General features: G+C 35.8%; 1 protein-coding gene across 1 annotated transcript in view; it reads left to right on the top strand.

Moving 5' to 3' along the window:
- The window catches only part of LOC127445404 (neurotrypsin-like), a 57,730-nt gene extending 34,403 nt beyond the window's left edge, over positions 1–23,327 (top strand). Inside the window, exons 10-13 of the mRNA XM_051705456.1 lie at positions 1,765–1,843; positions 1,993–2,115; positions 14,974–15,272; positions 20,066–23,327. Of these exons, the coding sequence (XP_051561416.1) occupies positions 1,765–1,843; positions 1,993–2,115; positions 14,974–15,272; positions 20,066–20,373 (809 nt within the window). The 3' untranslated portion in view covers positions 20,374–23,327. The remainder of the gene's footprint in view (positions 1–1,764; positions 1,844–1,992; positions 2,116–14,973; positions 15,273–20,065) is intronic.
- Positions 23,328–25,202: the final 1,875 nt, after the last annotated feature.

Genomic DNA, 25,202 nt, shown 5'->3' with positions numbered 1-25,202 from the left:
AGACAGCACACATACACACACAAGCACACATCATTTTATGTAAACACAGCTACAGTGTTATTATTGTCACACTAGTCTACATTCTTGGCCCAGCGGACATCTGTGTGGACACACTCTCACACACACATGCTTGGTCTCTGAACATATCCATATGGGTGAATCTCACAAAAACATGTTCAGATCACGTCTCACCCCAGAATAAAAAGAAAAAAATATATCCACTGGTGGCCAAAAGTTTGGAATAATGTACAGATTTTGCTCTTATGGAAAGAAATTGGTACTTCTATTCACCAAAGTGGCATTCAACTGATCACAATGTATAGTCAGGACATTAATAACGTGAAAAATTACTATTGCAATTTGAAAAAAATGTTAAACTACTTCAAAGAGTCCTCATCAAAAAATCCTCCACATGCAGCAATGACAGCTTTGCAGATCCTTGGCATTCTAACTGTCAGTTTGTCCAGATACTCAGGTGACATTTCACCCCACACTTCCTGTAGCACTTGCCATAGATGTGGCTGTCCTGTCAGGCACTTCTCACACACCTTACAGTCTAGCTGATCCCACAAAAGCTCAATGGGGTTAAGATCCATAACACTCTTTTCCAGTTATCTGTTGTGCAATGTCTGTGTTTCTTTGCCCACTCTAACCTTTTCTTTTTGTTTTTCTGTTTCAAAAGTGGCTTTTTCTTTGCAATTCTTCCCATAATGCCTGCACCCCTGAGTCTTCTCTTTACTGTTGTACATGAAACTGGTGTTGAGCGGGTAGAATTCAATGAAGCTGTCAGCTGAGGACATGTGAGGCATCTATTTCTCAAACTAGAGACTCTGATGTACTTATCCTCTTGTTTAGTTGTACATCTGGCCTTCCACATCTCTTTCTGTCCTTGTTAGAGCCAGTTGTCCTTTGTCTTTGAAGACTGTAGTGTACACCTTTGTATGAAATCTTCAGTTTTTTGGCAATTTCAAACATTGTATAGCCTTCATTCCTCAAAACAATGATTGACTGACAAGTTTCTAGAGAAAGCTGTTTCTTTTTTTGCCATTTTTGACCTAATATTGACCTTAAGACATGCCAGTCTATTGCATACTGTGGCAACTCAAAAACAAACACAAAGACAATGTTAAGCTTCATTTAATGAACCAAACAGCTTTCAACTGTGTTCGATATAATGGCAAGTGATTTTCTAGTACCAAATTAGCAATTTATCATGATTACTCAAGGATAAGGTGTTGGAGTGATGGCTGCTGGAAATGGTGCCTGTTTAGATTTGATCAAAAATGATCTGTTTTTTACATCAGTAATGTCCTAACTATATTTTGTGATTAGTTGAATGCCACTTTGGTGAATTAAAGTACCAATTTCCTTCTGAAACAGCAAAATCTGTACATTTTGGCCACAAGTGTATATATACATTATATTTTGCAAAAAGAAAATGTATCCTATTTTATGACCATTTACATTTATTTTAAAATACCCCCCATATTTCCTGTGCCATAATGTGTCGATAAATGCTTAACTTTAATTTTTTTAAATCAACATAAATTAAAAACAGTGCAACAAATATTACCATGCTGTAAAAATACTTGATTTTTTTTTATTATGAGAAAGAGAATTATAGGCTCATTTTCTGTAACCCAATATAATTTCTTCTTTATTTATTTATTTATTTTTTTGGATTAAAATATGATCAGGATATAAGTTTCATGAGATCCACTCATATGTGCTTACGAAATGTGTGTGTGTGTGTGTGTGTTACAGAGTCAGTGAGCTCCATGTGTGGTCTAAGGCCCTCTCATACCCGTCAGAAAAGAATAATTGGAGGGGAGAACTCTCTACGGTAAGCAGAGAGGCACAAAATGCATACAAACATCTTTATCATAACAAATCACGCAATTTAAAGTAAGTGTATATATGATCTGAATAAGACAACGAATTTACAGAGCAGTTTAAAAGCATTTTACAGCATTCAGTGTGTGTGTTGTGTAGCGGTGGCTGGCCGTGGCAGGCAGCAGTGCGCTTGCGGGGATCTCAGGCAGATGGACGCTTGGTATGTGGAGCCACTCTGATCAACAGCTGCTGGGTCCTCACCTCTGCTCACTGCTTTAAGAGGTACAAACACACTAACCAGTAAAAATCCTCTTAATTCTGTATCACATCTGCAAGGCATAAATACAGTCCGCCCACACACACATGTACACACACTGCTGGTATTTTGTTTATGTGATTTACATTTTTCACTGTGAGTCAACTAGAAAACACAAAATAGCTAAATAAACAGAACAGAGATATAAACTACACAATTCTAATTGTCCATGAGAATTAAACAATTTACCCTTTTCCCACACTGTCTCTGCAGGCTGTGCCCAATTATTTTGTCATTAATTGTGACTTGCAAATAAATACTTTTTGTCAAGCTGGCTGCACAACAAACATAGTTAAAGTGTTCCAGTAAACTTAATCCAATAACACAGGCAAAGTATGCAAATCGAAATACTCTCCATTCACTGAAGGTAATGAAAGTGCAGGTCTAAATGACATATATATATATATATATATATCCTTGAGAAAACAGAGGCTTATTTATCTGTAGCTTCTGCAGTTTTGGTAGAAGACAACAGTTGTTATCATTAAAATAAAACTCATACAAAAGGCTCAACAATAAGTTTAGATTTTTACTTGACCTGCCAATATTTTCACTGGCCTCACCGCATTAGTTATTTTTAGTAACATACCTTTATATGTATAAAACAATATATTTAGTTTTAATTAATTAATAATTTATATATAAATCAGGCAGACTTAATAGGTCAATGCCTCAATGACTCTTAACTAGGCTTGGGATCGATGCCTTTTTCATGCATTGATTATCAGAACATTTTCCAGATGATTATCGATATACAGTATATCTCACATTGAGAAAGGCCTGAGTGCCGGAACGTCTGTATTTCCCGCAACATAAAAGGAATATATAATTTGTTTGCGGATCATCACCTCAATATATGATGCATGCCAATTGGATCTATGCACCAATCTGAACCAAAGAAGAAAAAAAAAATGAGAGTGCATGGTGTAAAAATAACTTTGTTGGAATTTATCGATATATATTACCATTTCTTTAGATCTGCCGATCATTGCACAATATTTTTTGTCTTTTCATACATATTTCTCAACACAACTTTGGTAAAGTGTGAGCACCACACTGGTTGCACACTGGACGCATCTGGCAGAGGACATGGCGCATTCTAAAATTAGAAACAATTGTTTTCTATAAAAGTACAGTATGTACACTGCCGCCCAGCTACGACTCCGGAGGTTGCTCAAAATTCTGTAGCGCCACAGAGCACAACTCGTATAGTTTTTCTTTAAATTTGACCCAAATCATTATCAAAGGACAAAGATTATTTACTCTAGCCATCATTGGATGATATATTGTTTGTATCTTTCACATAGCCTTCACAATGTATTTTCAGTTACAAGTATGTCTTTTTGTTGTTAGACAGCTTGAATGAAACCTATTCAAGGCTACATACAGAGAAATTGAATAATAAATGTGGCCATTTCTTATCGTTCAGTTTACGCAGTTACACCAGTTTCATACACTAACCTGCAAACTCATCAATGTCACTTAATTCTTGGAGAAATACAAAAACCTTCATAACTTGTGTGTGTATGGTGATTAGATTCACAACATTGGACTGCCACCTGCACCGCCTCTACGCGTCCTCAGTATTAAGTAGAGTAAATGTTATATCAACTACTTGTGGTCTCCCAAAACCAGACTACATTAAACAGAAGGCTATCTGACAGTGAATTAGAAAGCACAAAAATTACGCTTCTAATTTAAATATTGGCCAGTGTTAATATATGCATGCTTCAAAAACGTATTGAGAAAATAACATGCCGATGAATAATCGATGTATCTATATTTCATAACATTCCTACTCATAACTAGGGCTGTCAGTCGATTCAATTTTTTTAATCAAATTAATCACGTGCAGATTAATTAATCAAATTAATCATAATTATTCACATATTTCAATATTTCCTATGAAAGGCCCCCAAATAAAGATAATTTAGTACATAATAATTAAAATAATGATAAATATAATAATATACATATTATAATTCAGATAATTCAAATACCTTACATCAAGTACATATACTGTATTGTGGCAGCAGACAAGTAAAGCATTTAGACAATGCATTTAAATATTGTTTGTTTTATTTCCATATAATTGAACATAACCCTATTATTAGCCTACATTAATCTGTACTATTTTTAAATGTTGGTCTATGTACTCATTCGTCAGACATACACTTTTGGAGCACCTCACTTTGAACAAAATCTTATATCACGATATGAATCATTTTACATCACGATAACAATATATATCACAATATAGTTAATTAAAAAGTAAATCTGTAAAAATTGGTTTATATATTAATTAACCATATTGTAATGCCTATTTTTGAATAATCTAGTCATTTATTTAAATACTTTATAAATGAAAATGACTTACTTTTATATAATTATTTCGGACCCACTTTATATTAGGTGGTCTTAACTACTATGTACTTAACCATTTGATACAATGTACTTATTATGTACATACATGTTGTTGCATTGTAATTACATTTAAAGTACTTGAATTTAATTACATTTGTAATTACACTGTTAACTTTACCCCTAACCCAACCCTTACCCCAAAACCTAACTCCAACTCCTAATCCTAACGCTAACCCTACCCTTAATCCTAAACGTACCCCTACATCAACCTCAGTAGCAGCAAATGTGGGAATTTTTCAGAACGACATGTAGTTACATAATACATACATAGTCTTGTATGTATTTAATGTTAGTACATAGTAGTTAAGGCCATCTAATAAAAAGTGTGACCATTATTTTTTTATTTGGAACTTGACAAACATAGAGTAAAAAAACTCAGTTTGATTTTAAATCAACAATAATATTTTTATTATAAACTTTCCTCAAGAAACGTCTGAAAGCAATGCAACAAAGGAAATAATGTATCAAAAATGGACTACAAGACCAATATGGAAAATAAACTCAAAACCAATGACACTCATGGGGTATGGAAAGGCCCGCAGAAGATCACAGGCTACAAGAAGTCAACGGCTTCAGCTATCTGTGATAACTTGTCACTGCCTGATGAACTTAAGATATTTTATGGCCGATTTGACAATAAGTCTTGTGGCTTGGTTGGTCAGCCAACGTTGCCCAGTCCCCCTACCCCTCCCTTTGTGATAGAGGAGCATGAAGTCAGAAATCTGCTGCTTAGTCAGAACAGTAGGAAAGCATCAGGTCCAGACTGTGTATTATCTGCAACCCTAAAGGGATGCGTGCAATCCCTTGCCCCAGTTCTTACAGACATATTTAATTGGTTCCTAAAGGAATGCAGAGTTCCTGCATGCTTTAAAGTGGCGGTTATCATTCCTGTACCAAAGAAATCTAGTATCAGCTGCTTAAACGATTACAGACATGTTGCCTTAACTTCAGTGGTAATGAAGATTTTTGAGTGACTCTGGACACCTACCAATTTGCCTATAAGGCTAATAGATCTGTGGATGATGCTGTGTCTCTGTGTCTTCACTTTATTCTAAAACATCTAGAAACTCCAGCCACTTATGTGAGGGTTCTTTTTGTGGACTATAGTTTAGCATTTAATACAATCATCCCGGTCAAGTTATTTGAGAAGTTAGGGAAATTGGGGGTTCATCAGTCCCTTGCCTACTGGATTCTGGACTTCTTGCAAAACTGAACTGTGAAAATAAACAATAACGTTTCGAAAACCCTGTTTATAAGCATGGGTGGGGCAAGGCTGTGTATTGTCGACTTTACTCTATTCTATGTACACAAATGATTGTATTTCACATTGTGATTCTGCAAAAATCTTTACGTTTGCAGATGATACAACAGTGATTGGCTTGATTACAGATAACAACGAATCTGCTTATAGGAGTGAGGTGTCTTCCCTGATTGACTGGTGCGGTGCTACTAATCGTGTGCTAAATGTTTTAAAAACGAAGGAAATGGTTTTTGACTTCTGACGGCGACAGAATGTTCTCCTGCCATTAACCATCAATGGTCTAGAAGTCGAAAGGGTACCTAGTTTTAAGTTTCTCGGCACTACTATTTCTGCATCTCTGAAATGGGATGATAATTTAACTGTGATTATTAAAAAAGCACACCAAATTCTTTTCTTTCTAAGGCAGCTTAGAAAGTTTGGAGTATCAAAGGACGGTTTGCTCTATTTCTATAGGGCAGTGATTGAGAGTGTACTAACTTTCTCAATTACAGTGTGGTTTGGCAGCTCCACAATTCAGCAGAGGAAATGCATTAGAGCCATAGTATAATCTGCCTCTAAAATTGTGGGATGTAATCTTACAGACATAAATGACATTTATGTGTCACACATGAAGGGTAAAGGCGTGAAAATCTTTAATGATCCCACACATCCTGCAAATCATTTCTTAATTCGCCTGCCCTCAGGAAGGCATCTTAGGGCAATTAAATCCAAGTCCACACGTCTCTTAAATAGTACGTATTATAAGATTGTTCAGATTCTTAACTCCTCGAGTACCTTTACTTTTGCACCCTTCAGTTGGTATTGTGGGTCTCTGTTTTTGTGCTGTACTCAGTGGTACCAGCTAACACTTATAGGCACTATTGTGATATCTTTGTTGCTCTTGTTGCTGTATGTGTGATGTATGTTATTATTGTTGTGAGCTCACCACGAAAAAGTCCAGACAACTTTGTTGGCATGGCAATACATTATTGAAATTGAAATTGAAACTGAATGAATCCATAAGTAATAAAATAAAATAAAAAGTTATCACTGTAGAGAATATTTGAATATCTGAAAGCAGACATGTCCAGTTTGTTTTCTAATATCTAACATCATTCGAACTGAATTTTATTAAAGGGGATGATGTGTAGTTTAAAAAATCAATGACAGATGACACATAATTGTTGCACATGACACATTGTTTTAGCTGTTTTCCTCATCAGTGTTGGTTATAATTTCGGGCTCTCTTGCCGTTTGAGATGTTTGGCTTCCTCCATAGTGCTTTAAGGTAAAAAAACCCCCTTAAATCTCAGTAGAACTAAAACGGGTCACAAAAGCTTTGAACTTTGTGCTGCGATACAGAGAATCCTGATTGAGTAGTGTGATCCTGCTTTAAGCTCTCCTGTCTGTGAAGCACAAATGGTAAGCCTGGACTTGCGCGCACTTTCATGCTTCAGATATAGCGCACGCGACAGCCACTTAAAACACAGCTGCGCGTGTCAGATCGCGAGATGAATGTCATTGGATTTGCTTCAGCGGCCCGAATTTTCGCTAGGGCGCCTACCTGAAAACCCGTTTCTTCAGTTCTCTCAGTCTCACGTGAAGACGCTCCGTCTTCCTCCTCCATTTTTCCAACAGAATGTGTACCGTGTACATGTGACATGAATAGAATGAGGTGCACATTTCTTGTTACAAAATCTGTGGCGATTTTGCGTTTACGCGATACAGACGATAATCCAAAATGTATACCGGTTGCCAAATTTCTACCTGTTTATCATGTATATCGCCCACCCCATATCATGCCTTTCTAGTTTTTAACACCTCTATTCACCTTATCCACAGCTTGAAGGTAAGATCTTGTGTATTTATGAATGAAGTACTCTTGTTTTAAAATCTCCCCACTCTGCTTCCAGTTGTTATGACATCCCCTGAACACTTTAAAATACTCATGATAACTTCTGACAACTCTATAGCCTGTAAATCCACTTCGCTAGCTAATTACACTTTGACATCAACACCATAGGTATCGATGTAGCAACCGCTAGAACAGAAGTTTGGCTGCGTGCTAGTTTCTCTGGTGCATAAGGTGAATAAAATCGCTGTGTTTTTAGGATGCTGTGTCAAATTCAGTGTGATTTGAAACTTTGAAAAACACGTCTCGAAATCCCTGCATTCTGCTGTGCTCGGTTCTGTTGTTTTTGAGTGCAATAGCGTGTCATCTGTGGCAGTCTGGGCTGCCTGCTCATTGGTTTGACGAGGTGTGTTTCCTGTACTGCTGGAGTCATGCTTACTGCCCCCTAGTGTTACAAATTTGCAAATACCTCAAGCTGTTACATTACGCTTGAATTGGTCCTATGATAAGAACATTCCTGATTTACGTATGGGTCGGGGGCATGCTAATTTTTTTAATGCATTATTTTTCATATAATTAATGTCATTAAATTAACGTGTCAAATCGACAGCCCTTCACATTACTTAAAGGACACTCATTTGTTGTCATCTACTAGCTTAAAGGTGCAATCTTAAAAAATGGTCAGTGAACAAATCAGTAAACTAAATCAAAATGATGGAACACCATTTGGAAAGCCACGAACACAGTCCACTGCTGTTGGACTGTATATCAGCACTCTTGCGAGACCACTCGTCCAATCAGATTCAAGGACTAGAACTAACTGTTGTATAAGATTGTCTATAACATTGACACTGTCACTACATTTCACTTGCCCATTTCTAAACCATATTATTACAACTGCTGTGGCAATTACCATCTTGTATGCATGAAAGTCAACAAACAGCAAACATTTATCTCTTTCTGAAAACTGCACAAGTGTAGGGGATTGCCTTCAACCTTCTTTAGAGTTGTTGTTTTAGATTGAGTTGTTGCAAAGAGCTCACAATGCAACCATGACTTATCTAAGATAGTTGTTTTTTATTTTGTATTTACTTTTTTTTTTTTTTTTGAAGGAACAGCCGTTTGTAAAAAGGTTAACCCAAATTTAACAGTAAAGTTTATGAAGTTGCATTGACAGTCATTATAATTTTAAAAAATAATACATTTTAATTTCAATAGCCATTAAAACTTTTGCAGTTTTGCAAACATTTAAAAGCCATGTACAAAGAAAGATATTGTTGTTCATTGTTCAGAGTGAGGAAGAAAGCCAGTAATAGGCCATAGTAGAAGCAATAGGTATCTGAAAGCTATATTCCTAAAAAAAACAAAATCCACACAAATACTTTCTGCCTCCCATAAGAATCAGTTTGGTTAATGTTCTGTCTTCAGTTCAGGTTTGAGACCTGTGCTGAATTTCCACATTACTGTGAAGGATGTTTGTTAGTGTGAGTTTCCTGAGCCATTTTAGGGTTTCATTTAAGGTAAGGGTTTTGGCAAAAAAGTCTTTGGCAGTGTGTGAGGTTTAAGTAAGTTTGGATCTGTTTTTTATCAACCAGTCCAAGCACTAAGCCTTCAAAATATGATCCATGACATCAGACTACTGCTTATGTTTCTTCTACTTACATGCTGTCTCTCTCCCTCTCTCTCTCACACACACACAGCTATAAATCTAGATACCGTTGTGGCCCCCTCCCTCTTTGCCCTTCAACACACACACTTTCTCAAGAATGCAATTATGAGCATGCAGAACAGCGAAACAGTTGTTTTAAATCATTTGAGATCATTTAGCTCGAGAGGTCTAAAGTTGGTCTCTCACTTCCGAGTTTATAAAGGGTAACATGACATTTGTGCAGAAATAACATGCAGAAACACACACAGAAACGCACGCACACACATACACATAAAGATTAGCACTAAACTATTTTTATGCTGTAAGCCAAGTCCTAGCTGTTGACCAACCATAATTAAACTCTGAGGTTACAACCAGTGTAATATTAAAGGTCTAAGGAAGCAATATGCTAAAGTAAGCCTTAATGACACAACTACCATAATGTACAACCTAGAGTCTGATTATCCAGATCCAGCTTCTGGCTGCTGGAACTTGGTGTGAGTACTGAACTACCTTAATACAGGGTTTCTACAGCCATGGAAAACCTGAAAACCTCATCGAAATTAATGCAATCTTAAAAAGTCATGGACAAGTCGTGGGAATTTACTGTATAAATTGAATATAATTTTGTGTACTTATACTCTGAAATATTACATTGTTTAGATATTACTGTTTGTGAGAGCAATCTCTATAAAATGTAGTAGTTAGTAATTATGAACAACTGTAAAAATCATGGAAATTCACTGTTCAAAAGCTAATGAAACCCAGTTTATACTTAATAAAAATTGGTGAGGATATCTGAGCACCACTTCAATGGATAGTTCATCCAAAAATGAAAATTCTGTCATAATTTACTCACCCTCATGTTGCCAACTCATATGACTTTCTTTCTTTCATGGAACACAAAAGATGTTAGCCTCAGACACATTGTCACACTCCTAATGCTCAAAGTAATTAACTGTATTGAGTAGGGAAAAATGAAATCATACATATTAGTTCATATAAATTAACTTTGAGTATTTAGAACCTTTTCTTCTGTGTTCACAAAACTGACACTTTTTAAGGAACCTGAATTGTTTTATTGTTTTGAACTTAAATTGTCCAATTGACCTTAAAGATGTCCAGTAGCCTCTCAGTTTATGCTACCAATGTTTCATAGGGAGCGTAGATGAAGAGACTATTGAGCATTTTTGTCATGCAGCTATGTAGAGTTGCATTGATGGTGAAACTACAGATTTCTCCAAAAAGCTTTGGTTTGCTCTAAAAAATTATGTAGGCTATTGGGCATTCCATTTTTATTTTTATTTTTCAAGCTTTACTTGTGTTGGGACAACATGAATATTTTCAGTTTGGTTAACTGAAACTGGGCAGGGGATTTCAAATTTCCAGCATGCTTTGCATGCCACTTGATGCCACAGGGATTGACAAGGAGAGTAAATGTTAAAAGTAAGCATTATATAATGTGTTTTTGTGCAAGATGAATGAATTAATGATTGCTGTGTTATTTAGAAATGTTTCTGTTATGTTGGAGTTTTACCATAGTGAATAGTGGAGCTTGAGCTTAGGTTGAGGACAGGTACAAGATAAAAATCTTCTATATATGAATCACATAATAGTGTTTCCAGTTTGCATGTTAGCATTAACTGTACTAGTTAGTTTATGAAGGAAAGAGATTAATTAGTATGTATATGTATATTTAATCACTGAATCAATAGCATTATTTTAAATCAATTGTAGAATAGACTACCTTTTTCAAATTATTTTAATGGACTTTTTGCCTTGAATGGTATAGGACAGTGGAGGGGTAGCAAAGGATTGTGGGGGTGAATTGGGAAATTATCTAGAATTGAACTCAAGTCGCCTGCACGTACAGTAAGTGCCACCGTGCAACTTGTCAGCACACATGTGCACACCAGCAGTGCTAGGCCATGTCTCTCACAGAATTACCTTTAAATAGCCAGTGTTGACATCAGTATTACAGTAAGTATTAAAGTTAATTGAGAGCATTTTGAACATCATAAGCTTAATAAATACAGTGTCACAAGCTCAGACCTGCCCTTTCCAGACCCTCATGATGAAGAGAGGCTTTGGAATGTGGTGATGATCCTGCTGTTGGCTACTGTCAGACCAAGAGTGTCATTCCGGACAGGGCAGATCCTTTTTCCAGAAAAGGCTTGAGTCTGTAATGGGACACTGCTGTCCCTCTCTCTGGCACCAGATGCATATTTCCGTTACACAGCAATGGTTTCAATCACTAACAAGCATACTTGAGGGCATACACACACAGTCACTGACAGTAAAAGCAAATGCAAACATAAAAACATTCTAACCAAAGCTCTTGAATATTGACATGAACCTCCTGAGGAAGGGACCTGATTTGTCATTTGAGGAGGACGTGTTTTGAGTGGCACAGAGCTAAGTCAAAAAACATCTGCGCTCTCACATTATAATACATTTAATGTTTTAAATGTAAACTCATGTGCTGCTTCCCTTTCACATTTCTGATGATAATTCACTACAAATCCATCCTTTAAACCATTTTTCTCTGGTTAGGCTGTGAAATAGGACAAATGGTTGATGGGTTTTTCAATAATCAATGCCGAAACTAGAGAGACCAGGGTGGAAAATGGCCAGTATATTGTTGAAAAGTATTTTACTTCATTTTTTTTTTTTTTGAACATTACATTTATTAGGTTTCACATGGCATGCTTATTTTCACAAACATGAAAAATGTACACTAAAATTAGCCATTATTAACAATAATAATCATAAAAAATGTAATTAAATTAAAAATTATTATTTATAATTATTTTAATGATAATAACCATAAAAAAATAAAGAAAAGTAGTAGAAGAAGAAGAAGATAAAGTTTATTTTATATAGCGCCTTTCCCAAGCTCAAGGTCGCTTTACAGTTAGCATATTTCATTGATACAATTAGATTCACACACACACACACACACACACACACACACACACACACACACAAAGGATCAATACATCAACATCAAGTATCTGTTTCATCTGAGATGGTAAGTCAAAATAAGTAGAAAAAAAATATGTTTTTAGTTGAGACTTGAAAGCAGTTAAAGAGGAGATATTGCGAAGATTAAGAGGTAGTGAGTTCCACAGTTCAGGAGCAGAATGACCTACCGCCCACTATGGCCAGTTTAAATCTAGGAACTAATAAAAGACCAAGTTCAGAGGATTTCAGAGACTGAGGTGGGAGATATAGGAGAAGTAAATCAGACAAATAAGTTGGGGCAAGACCATTTAAAGCCTTAAATATTAGGAGTATTTTGTATTTAATGCGAGATGCAATTAATTTTTTGGTTAAGCCAACAAGCAGGACATTGCAATAATACAGGCATGATGTGATCAATGCATGTACTAGGGTTTCAGCATCAGCCAAGGTGAGAGATCGGAGGTGTGCAATATTCCGCAGATGGAAAAAAGCATTTTTAACGAAGTACAATTGTACATATAAAGATAGGGGAGTACAAGACAGGTTACACACCACCATTTAGTCAATACGTGTTTCCATTTAGATAGGGCTAACAGACAAATAGTTATACATTAGTCAAGCTGTATGATCTTCATCCAATACATTTTGAATGATTAGATATTATAAGTGACATAAAGGGGCTCCAAATATTTTCGAATTTAGCTTTTTTTCCTTTAAGGACATATGTTATCCTTTCCAATGAAAGGCAAGAAGAGGGAGAAAAGGAGAAAAAAGATGTCCTTGTCCATTTTTACTTAATATCTATTCAAAATTCACTCAAACATATTTGAAAACAGAAAATGAGCATTATCCAATGCCTTATTGCAAATGTCTGTTTACATTTTGACTTCAAAAGCAGAGAATAACCCGGTGGTTTCAAGTCTCATGTAAACACAGATTTTTTGAGTAAGCTTATTTTTGGTCATTATCAGCGTATTTCAGTGACGTGCACAGACCTTAGCAGGGGCAGGGGCAAAAAGAAATGGACAGAGTGTGAAGAGAAATCTGCCGTCAATATTTGTTGAGCGGGGGTAGGGGTGGTGAGGCAATAGTTGTTGAGCGCATAAATCTCTGCACTCTTAAAGGCACCCCTGCTTAAATGGGCACCTATGTTTTGGGGGTCTGGGTAGGTCAGCGAGTAAAGACGCTGACTACCACCCATGGAGTCACAAGTTCGAATCCAGGGCGTGCTGAGTGACTCCAGCCAGGTCTCCTAAGCAACCAAATTGGCCCGGTTGCTAGGGAGGGTAGAGTCACATGGGGTAACCTCATCGTGGTCGCCATAATGTGGTTCGCTCTCGGTGGGGCAGTGGTGAGTTGTGTGTGGATGTAACGCACTCAACAAGCCACGTGATAAGATGCGCAGATTGACGTCTCAGACATGGAGGCAACTGAGTCACTACGCCATCACATAAAAGAATATGCCATTTTGCTATAAGAGAAGCAACAACAACAGCAAAAAAATCCCTATATGCATTGTGTGGCCATATTTAAGACATTTAAGACCATATACATGGTTAAAATATGTTATGGAGAAATAACACACTCTTAGAGAAAAGCAAACCATTTTATTTAGTTAATTTTCTTAGTTTTATTAGCTATCATTTACACTGAACAAGGAATGCAATATTTACAGTATTGCCTCATTCAGAGAGTTTTCACTCTGTGTTGAGCTGAAGCAGTTGTGGGCATTTTTTTGATGGAATTTGTGCTGCCGCCTTTTGCACCACCTTTCATATCGTGTATTGTATGAAAAGTGCTTGCAAAAAAAGAGCTGGCAAGATCGCAAAAAAGTTATGTAGAACCGCCTAAAGATGTCAGACACGCATGCCAACTCAGAAAATGATACGGTTTCCTGTGATTTATGTGTGTGTGTGTGGGGGGGTGGGAGGTTGTGGAGGTCAGTTGGATAAGGGTTGCGGTGGCAGACCTTGATGCCCCCTCAAACAAAATAGATGTATAATGCCCCTGGCTATGATAATCCAATGATATGCATGATTTTTTTCTGTATTATTTGTTACCTTTGTTTTTTTTGCCTTTTTTTTTTCCAACCTTAAGCTAGAATAAACAAAAAAAAAAGCATTATTATTATGGCCTCTAATCCACTCCAGAATGCTGAGCGCTGCTGCTCCCTCAAACTGAAAGTCAACATTTACAGTGATTCAAAAACTGTCTAATTAACTGGACTCCTGGGTACTGCCAAAAATCATGCAACAAGCAATCACAAAAGTAAAAATGATGCCCATTTTGGATTTTTTTTTCTCTTTTCGTTTTTTTGAATACTTTGTTAACACCCTCTCAAATCGTAACACAAATTAAGATGAAGACAAATGGACCAATTTGTCAAATCGTATTTTATTCACTCAATTTTGAAATTGAAATAACTGCATAGTTATTAGTCTGAAAGGTTTTGGGAAAAAATGAAAGTCAAGTCCTGCAATTATTGTGTTTTTATAATCGTTCATTGCTGTCACTTCTGAATACTGGGGTACTCATGCCCTTTCCTAACACTGACAAGACTTTTGGAACTAACACATATCTGTTAATCAGTCAAGCAGGCACAGTTATGGACCTATTAATTGGCCTGGCTGATATTTGGGTCTATGGCTAGTTTGATGCTGACTGTAGTTATGTGTCTCTTCTGTGCACTTTCTCAGGTATGGTAACAGCACTGGGCTGTATAAAGTTCGTGTGGGTGATTATCACTCTCTAGTTCCTGAGGAGTATGAGGAAGAGTATGCCGTGGAGAAGATCATCCTTCACTCACGCTACCACTCTGACAGCAATGACTATGACCTGGCACTGGTGCGTTTGTCTGGCCACAGAGCTCACAGGGGTCTCATAGGCGAGTGCATCAGGCTGAGTCGTTTTGTCCTGCCTGCCTGCCTGCCAGTTCGGAAAGAGAGAGTGCCAAAGGGCATTGCCAACTGCTTCATTACGGGCTGGGGGGACACGGGTAGGAGATGCCATGAAATACGCACGCACGCACGCACACACACACACACACCATTCATCCATCTTAAATAGATTATACAACACATCCACAATAGTATGTCTTTATATTAGGGCTGTCAGTCAATAAAAATGTTAATCAAATTAATCACATGATGTGCTGATTAAAAATGGAATGACAGCAATATGCATCAACATGAAACCTCAAGCTGTCTGTCTTGAATTCAGGGATGCTTTGAGCTCAATTAGAGGTGGAACTGTGAGTGTGTGTGTAAAATGAAGGAACTCTTTTGAACAGCGTAATCTGACAGATTTAAGATGTGATCAGTCAGTGTGAAAGCAGAACTGACAGCAGTAAGAGATGATCACACACTCACTGAGACACAACCTACTTTGTTCTGTCTAAAACAAGCTCTCTCTCGCTGTGTTATTCTTACCCACTGTTTCAAACACAGACAGACACATTTGTGTTGTCGTACACCAGTCTGCCACAGCATTAAAACCACCTGCCTAATATTATGTAGGTTGTCCTCGTGCCGCCAAAACAGCGCCAACCTTCATCTTAGAATAGCATTCTAATTAAAATAATTAGATTAAACATTTTTCATGGCAAATAATATAGTTCATTAGCCTAACTATAAGCTGTTTAAAGTTGCCAAGCAATGTGACAGTTCTTTTGCAAGGTAGCTTTATGCAAAGTAATAAAGTCTATTAAACAAGCTGCATGATTTGTGGTATCGTTCATGTACGTAGCTTGAACAGAGTGGGATTAGTTACGCTCCAAAGCTTACTTAGCACCACTAAGTATAGGGACTTTCCCACTGGCGGTACTAAAGCCCGTTTTAGGTACTGTTCTCCGGGATTAGTTATGCTCCAAAGCTTAATACTAGGGGATATTGAAAAAAACATTAACCCTGAGAATGAACAATAGTAATAGCGATACTTGTGTTAGAAAGCACCATTAAGAATAGGACCTTTCCCACTGGCAGTACTAAAGCCCATTTTAGGTACTTTTCCCAGAGACTAGTGATTTTCATTGTTTTCGCACCTAAGGAACTATAGTTTCTCAAAGCCGTTTTATGGGACATTTTTAGCTCCTACTCCAGGGTAGATACTTTTGGGGCATTTATTCAACACCCAAAATTATAAAAACAAAAATGCCCTTAAAATAAAAAATGTATTCAAACAACAGTGACCATAGGCTGAATAGGAATGTCTCTCGAATTTACATAATTTCATGCTCTTGGCAGCCAATTATTCACAGCACAAAACAAATTGTGTTCAGCACACACGTCTATCCTCATTGCAGCACCATGTTTATCCTCCGTATTCAATGTAGTCTGTCTGAGCCGTATTTTTTCGCTTACGTAGTTTTGTCAATCTGTCCATGTTGGCATCTGCCTTATTTGTCTCCATATAACCAAGTGACAGATGAACTTGTGCCAAAATACTTTTTGATTAAATAAGGTTGATTGCACACATGACCTTTTATGTCAACAACAAAAGATCTGAGAAGTGTTTTCTCCTCCCTTTTAAAAGTGAATAAGCCAATTTATTTTAATTTCTATCTATACACCATTACTGTATATGGTTAGTTGTATTGTATTTTTTTCAAAGCAGACTCAACAAAGGCTTGTGACCCACCATTTGAGAACTGCTGCCCTAGCCTAGAAGATGATAAAAGACAGAAAACAGAAAGTGAGAAAAATGAATTGGAAAGATCTCTCAATTTCTGCTTAAAAGAATGTCCCGGGTTCAGTACAAGTTAAGCTCAATCGACAGCATTTGTGGCATAATGTTGATTATCACAAAAATTAATTTCGACTTGCCCCTCCTTTTCTTTAAAAAAAAGCAAATATCGAGGTTACAGTGAGGCACTTACAATGGAAGTGAATGGGGCCAATTTTTGGAGGGCTGTGAAGCTTATAATTTTATAAAAGCACTTGCATTAATTCTTCTGTTAAAACTCATGTATTATTTGAGCTGTGAAGTTGTTTAAATTGTTATTTTTACAGTCGTTTTAGTGTTTGTTGACATTGCCATGGTAATGAAGTTTTTATGCCACATTTGCTGTCGATTGAGCTTAACGTGTATTGAACCCGGAACATTCCTTTAAGGCCTTATTATTACATTGTGGAAGCACTGAAGCTATACTGAATGTTCTTCTTATGGACTCAAGGGTTCATCATGTGTATTCGACTTTAAATGATAATATCACATATGTAAAACCCTGATGTAGGTCTTAGTGGGTAATTGATTAATCATGTACTATAGTAGTTACCAACGTGTCTAATTAAAGTAATATGCCACGAGAGGCTGTACATAACAGTGGTTTTACTATGAGAACGTTTTTTTTTTTTTTTTTACAAACATTTTTAACATTATAATCACTGTACAACATGGCCTCTAGTGCCTTATTGCTTTTATAAAACAGTGAAAACAAAAAGAATAGAATTAGTGTTAAAAAAATAAATAAATCCTTTTTATAATAGAATGTTTGTGACACAACAGCAAAGACACAAATCTGCTGTTTGAATATGATGAGGGACAATGGGGCTATTAAATGATGTCATTAGTGTGACTGTCCAACAAGATGTCCAGTGAGACATCAAATATTGAAACAACTAACATCAGTTACATATACACATATAATAGTATTACAAACACAAATTATCATTGGGGGATCGCAGCATTATTTTAAACCAAATAGGCTACAAACACACAGATCTCTCCTATGGCCACATCTGTCCAGCTGTCTAGTCTAATCTAAAAAAGAAAAAACACGACAGTAGTCAACATCCACATAGAGGTTTATCTCACAGAACTCTTAATCAGGGCTTGACAGCAAACAGCATTAGGAAATCATCAAGAAATTGTGTTATGTAATTACAATGTCAGTGTCAAGCATATACAGATTATCATGTGGATATTTGACATGCTTTGATAATGGGGTTTTAATTCTAATGGGTCGTGTTCTGTTGTAAATCACCAATAAATTTCTTGCACAAGTCTTTGATTTTCATCAGCCTTCTCTCTTTCTAGAAGTAGTCCTCTCTCAGTAAGTGGACTTTAGTATTCTTAACAGAATGTTAAAATAGTCCAAGTTAGATGAGTGAAGTGTGTGATTACACTGGCAGAAAAGTGACTGCACACCACATTGCATACATGAACAGTTAAGCTTGATCGCTTCCAGACTTCAAGAAATCATTTTATGCATACAGGTGAACAGGATGGAGCACTGTTTAGACTTAAAAAGGGTTCACCCAAAAATGGAAATTCTGTCATCATTTACTTACACTCATGTTTTTGCAAACTTATATGACTTGCTTTCTCTGTGGAACACAAAATGAGATGTTTGGCGTAATGTTAGCCTTCACCATGCACTTTTATTTTATTTTGTAGTCCCTAACATTTTGATTATCATCAACTTGCTGGTTGTGGCATAGAGAGGGACAATGTTATTCCATAGATAGAGCATTTGATTGGACAAACACTGTGTAGTTTAACATGTCATCAGTATTTATGGTCTGTTTTCTAAGAAGAGGAAGACTGTTCATTTTAAATGCAAACATGGGTGATTTTCACGAAATCTGTAAAGAAAAATGTCCTTGCCACATTTTATACATGTTTTAAATGTCCAGGGGTGTATTTAGGACATTTAGCTACTAAAGGTTGTCTGCTTTAAGAATATTAAAAGACCAATCAACAATATTCGTGTTTGAGGTCATTCAGACATTTTCTTATTTTATTTTACATGTGGAACGTTAGGAGGCATTGTAGCTGAGAACAGATATTCATTATTATTTTTGAAAATGTAAAAATAGAATGGACATTTTAAACAGAGATATTTCAATTGTAATTTTATTCCTAGCTGGCATGTCTTTGGATGGATGAAAATGACACAAAATGACAGAAATGGGTATTGTCGCTGTGTCTCCGCTATGGTTTACTGTCAATATAAGGACTTTTTTTTTCTCTGTTCGTGTCACTGCGTCACAACTGTATTTTTATTAAAGTGGGGGAGAGATGACTCTGCTGCAATAGCATAGTAAGAGAGAAAAAGAATAAAAGAATCAGGTTTCGAGGTAGAGAAAAAAATAATCTGAGTTATCTAGACCTGTGACCGTTTCCTTAAGTTATGAGAAAAAAATGAATAACAAATAACGCCATTTTGTTTTAGTTGTACGGGGTAAAAGGAGGCTGGAGTTTAAAAGACTTATACAGTAGATCATTTATGCCATCAAGAGCAGCTTTTGATGCAAAGAAAAGAAGTTATAACAAACAAAATGTATAATCAATTTACTGTATACATATGATATTTGTAATTAACATTATTTTAACTTAAAAATATTGTGGATGGAGTTTAGAGTTTTTGTTGTTTTGAGAGCATTTTAACATCCAAAGTTATTCAGCATCTTATGTTAACTAGATCTGGTTTTGATGAACAGGTTAGACATTATTAGACATAATCCAATGATTGGGTGGGCCTGAATGCCAGTGTATAGCACTGGCCCACCCAGGCCCACCCGTGGCTATGCCAGTGGTGTTGTGGTAATGAGAATTGGGAGGTAAAATATACGTAACTGTCATGGAAATGATGTCACAATGTGGACCTAAATGGACCTAAAAGTAGACATTTCTTTTTATGTGCAAAATATAATTTCTTTGTGTCTTTTGATTTTGGAGTAAAATAGGAACAGGATTGTTAACATTTAGGAGCACACCAGCAAATAATTAAACTCAAGCAAACACATGGGGTCTTAATGGATTCTCTGTCTCACTTTCTCCTTTTCTCAGGTCGTGCATATTCAAAAACTCTCCAGCAGGCCTCCATTTCTGTGTTGAGCAAGCGTCAGTGTGAGCAACGCTATTCTGACCAGTTCACCAGTCGAATGCTGTGTGCTGGCTCCTCCTATGATAACCACCGTGTGGACAGTTGCCGTGGAGATAGCGGTGGTCCATTGGTGTGTGAGAGGGAAAGCGGAAATTGGGTTGTATATGGGGTAACATCTTGGGGTCATGCGTGTCGAATGCAAGACGCACCTGGCGTGTACACCAAAGTGTCCACCTTTGTGCCCTGGATTAGAAAGGTTATTGGCCAATAGGAGTTGATGAAAATGGTAGTCAACCAATAAAAGACATTGTGGCAATGCGGACAGAGAAATGAAGCACATTTTTAAGTAAGAGCTACATTAAACATGTTTCAGATAATAGTTTAAAACACTAGCACACAGTCAATACACTAGTATAAAGTAACTCTGGTATTCCAAATATGTCTTAAATGTCGAAGGAAAAGGCAACTTATTGTATTAAGTGGCATAAATATAGTCATCACATTATATTTTTGCACTGAAATTATGTAACAGTTGTAACGGACCATTATGAAAGTAATGCGTCCAGCAGTCTTAATTTTGGGTCTTCATTCTTTTACTTTGATTTTTACTTTACTCTTGTTCTTTTTCTTTATTTTGGTGTTGAAACTGAAGCACTTCTAGGTTGAAGGGACCACAATTGTTAGTGTGGAATTACTGAAGACTGTAATGAAAGTGTGACTATTTGACTTTATACTTCATGCCACTAAGAGACTGAATGGGATGAGTAATGTTCCTATTTCAAGTACTGTATAGAGCTTTGAAGAACATTCTGATGGCTTGAAATTACATCATACTTTAATGCTGAAGTGGGAAAATTGCCAAGAATTGTATGGAAATTACATACTCCTAGGATGTGGTTACCATGGCATTGCTAAGAATTCAACCACATCACCTCATCAACACATTAGGTGACATCATTACTTCTACACATGTACAATGACATCATTTGTTATAGATGTTACAGATGTTCATGATGATAATCGGACTGGGGCTTGCCACATCTTAACGTGAGGACAAAAAGGATATCGCATACCATTCGAAAGTTTGGACACACCTAGACATTCTTTGTTATATCTGTTTTCCACATTTTAGAATAATTGTAAAGCCATCACATCTACTGTATAAAATCACACAAATGGAAATGTGGGAATAATGTAGTGGCCAAAAATGTTAAATAAAATTGTTTTTTTTTTTGTTTTTTACTTCCTCGAAGAAGCCACCCTTTGCAAGATTACAGTTGTGCATACTGGGCTTTTTCTCAACTAGTTTCATGAAGTGTTTTGTACACTATTGTACTGAAGGAGTTTCTCAAGTGTGCTGTGCACTTGTTGGGTGCTTTTCCTTGACTATCTCGTTCAAAAAATGAAGTTAAAGTAGTTCGTACTTAAGCACAATTTATATTTGTCTACAAAACAAATTTCAAGCATTTAAGCATAAGCTTTTAAATCTAAATGGTTTTAATATCATATATTCAAACATATCATATATATTAAGTCAAGTGTGTTCAAACTTTTGACTGGAAGCATATTTGCCTAATATTTTACAGTTCGCAGTGCCACACTCTTACAGAAGCTAGAGAACGGGGAAATATGGGAATTATGTGCAATGCAAAAAATGTTTTACAAATGTTTATACCCCCTTGTTTAGATCAGGAGGAGCATATCTTGCCTTATCCAGTAAGGATTGAAACTAGACAGTCTGTTTAAGTGTGTCATTATTTGGTTGTAAGGAAACATTGCTATTACTTTGCTGGACTAATGCTATAATTAATGATCACAAGCATGTTTTCTATTTGATATTATGTTTATAGTATACCTTCATGAACATGATTATGAAAGTAGTCTTTAGACCGCATTATTGACTGCTTTTTGAACACATCTTTGGACAAAAAACTGACTTATCAAAATCCTTGTTATTTTGCACACTGTAAAAAAAAAAAAGAAAAAAAAAAAAGAAAAGGAACATTTAGGGTAAATTACCAGCAGCTGTGGTTGCCAGAGATTTACTGTGAAAAATATGGTAACGATGATTCGGGATTTACGGGATGTAATTTTGATGCATGTATATTTTACGGTGCATTACCGTTTATATTATTAAATGATAAACTTTATACATTAACCTTCTGAAACTGTAAAAATCTGCTTTTCACTCTATAAGGTATTGTTAATCACCGTAGTAATTACAGAAGGACACATGATGACATGAAGTTCATCAATAGTGGCTCTTCCAGGAGCAATGACCAATAAACCTGTAGTTTATTGCTCTGTGCTTAGTGTCACTCACTCAAACACTAAACACCATCAGGTGTGAAATTAAAATAATGCAATAAACATGAACTAAACTACATTAAATATAACACAGAACACCCAAAAGTACATAGCTGATATTAAAAATAAAAAGTATATAAAAACTATTCCCATAAAATATAATGAAATGTAATGGGTTATGCAGGGAATCCTGGGAACGCCTGATTATTGTTTTGGTTTTTTTACCGTAATTTTAACAATAATTTACCGTAAAAATGTGTAACATAAGTACATATAAAAACATGTACTCTCTTGTTAAACATAATATACATTTTTATTGTTAATTATACAGGAAAATCATACTTTTTACATATAAAAAATGTACTTTTTACAGCATTTTACCATAAAATTACATGTATTTTCTTTTTTAATATATTAGAACTTTTTACCGTATATTTCAAGTAACTATCCGTTAACCAATTAAGGTTTTTACTGTAGCATTTTTACAATCTTTTACCGTTAAAATTACGGAAAATTTTTTACAGTGCACAGTCAAAGGTGATGCAGTTTAGCAGGCTTTTGTAAATTAAGTGTTTTTCTAATACATCAATCAGTCATGTTCTAATCTCCCATTAATGAACTATACAATGAAAATAATCAAACAAATAGTTATTTGTTCACACAGGGTCGATAAATTCTGTTTTATTCCGTTTCTGTTTTGGGTTGTGTTTAGTATTGACTTATGTATGTTTAAATATTTCTGAACTTGGTATGGTGGTACTGTATGGTGCTGTTTACTATTAAATGAGTTTGTCAAGTCCTGTGACATGTGATGCACTATTCATGAGGACTGGTGTCATTAGCAACAAAACAAACCCACAAAGATGCAAAATGTTTGGGAAAAAAAATAAAATAAAATACAAATGTCTTATAACCTCAGTTTGAAGCATTAAATGTGTTTATTGGTTTAAACATTTTTCATTTGTATTGTTCAAGAATAGAGCACTATTTTAAAAAGAAATGTCATGTGTGTCAAACTTGTTGATCACGGGGCTAACAAACTACCATGGAATGAGAAGAAAGGAAGTAGAATTATGAATTAGAGATGGGCCAGAAAGAAAAAAAAAAAAAAAAAAAAGAGGAAAAATGGTTCAACTAAAATAGAGTTTAGCCTATGTTAAACTCAGACAAATAAGCATATATTAAAATCAATTGACTGTCTAAAAAGCTATGTCTGAATGTGTGGCAAGTGTTTGTGTTTGGTTTGCATATCCATCCATCCATCCATCCATCTTTTTTTTTTTTTTTTTTAAGAGGTTTCTAACATGGAATGAAGCTTTAGTACTTATGAAAGTACTACACATATAAAAAATACAGGAAACATACAGGAAAGCTAAACTTAGCCAGCTTTTCAGCAAGTCCAGCTTGCTTTGTGTGTGTGCGTTTGTGTTCACACAGTGGTCTGAATCAGTGTGTACAGGAATGACATTGCTGTGTTAGCGCAATCTTTTTAAAAAGTCAGTTTACACAGCACTGTAACAATCAGGACACAGCACCACTGTGTTTGTGTGTGACTGTGTTGAAGGCATTTTCAAATGTACTATCATCCTTAAAGCTAATCTCTAACCTTTATGGTGAAAAAAAAAAAAAAAAAAAAAAGCATTTAATGCAGAATGTTAATATTATCTGATGTTCACTGCAAGCTGAAGTAGCAAAATAATTTATTTTGAGTATCTGACTTTTTTCACTAAATGAAATAACATGCAAGAGTTTTGCCAGAAGCACGAATACCGTAATTTATTGTAGAATTGGAACCATATTGATAGTGTAACTTTAGAGTCAAATAGGAAGTGGGGGAATGGAATAAGATGACTTTGAATGGAGAACAATAATGGCAAGTTTCTCTAATATTCTTCTTTGTCCAGTGACATTGCTATCGGCACCAAGGCGTGAAAAAAAAAAAAAAAAAAAAACAATCCTGCCAAGGCACTAAAAAAGTTTAAGAGAAAAGCATCAGTGTTACAGCGCCACCTTGTGGATGCTGTCAAATACAATAATCTGCTTTATGTCCTCTAGAGACCAACGGTTAAATTTCTCAAACTGCCTACGCGACATGACTTTGGTAATTTATAAAAAATATAATAATAATAATAATAATAATAAATAACTAAACACAATGTACGTTTTATTTATTTATTTCAGATGTTTTAATTTCTGATTATTCTCGGGCTCTCGGATGTTCTCTACGCGCAGGTGCGGACCCGAGTTCGCGCCACAACTGTAGACTACGCGCAAAAGAGAAAGAGAAAAAAACAGACGGTCTGGTCGATAAAAAGTGAGAAGTCATTTCATTTGCCTTCAAAGTTTTTGAGCAGAAATACTAGATTTATCGACAATATAACCAGTCTGACAGAGAAGTTACAGACGCTTCTACACAGATAGTTTTAGGATAAGTAGGCCAAATACATTTTGTATTTGAGTGTTTGTGTTACACTGCAAAAAATTTCAATTAACACGTCACGTGAATTTGTAATAATTTCTCAATCTTACTGTTGTGTATGTGTTTATTTTAGATAAAGCTGACCAGATTTCTGAAATGAAAAACGGGGACATTTCAAGTTCAGAGGTCAATAGGTCACTGAAATATCATGTTACTTATTAAAAAAGGGGACAATTTTATTTTATGGGATTTTATGTATTTTGATCATGGTGAATGTGATGTGCTGAACTATGCACTGTTAGAAATTATTTTAGTTTAACTTAAAAAAAAGTAAGTAACCTGGTTGCCTTAAAATTTTGAGTATTACTAGAAGG

The sequence above is a fragment of the Myxocyprinus asiaticus genome, chromosome 8 (genome assembly GCF_019703515.2).
Source record: "Myxocyprinus asiaticus isolate MX2 ecotype Aquarium Trade chromosome 8, UBuf_Myxa_2, whole genome shotgun sequence".
In the NCBI taxonomy this organism is placed as follows: domain Eukaryota; kingdom Metazoa; phylum Chordata; class Actinopteri; order Cypriniformes; family Catostomidae; genus Myxocyprinus; species Myxocyprinus asiaticus.
The sequence above is the reverse complement of the archived record's forward strand: the minus strand, read 5'-3'. Positions and strand labels throughout refer to the sequence as shown.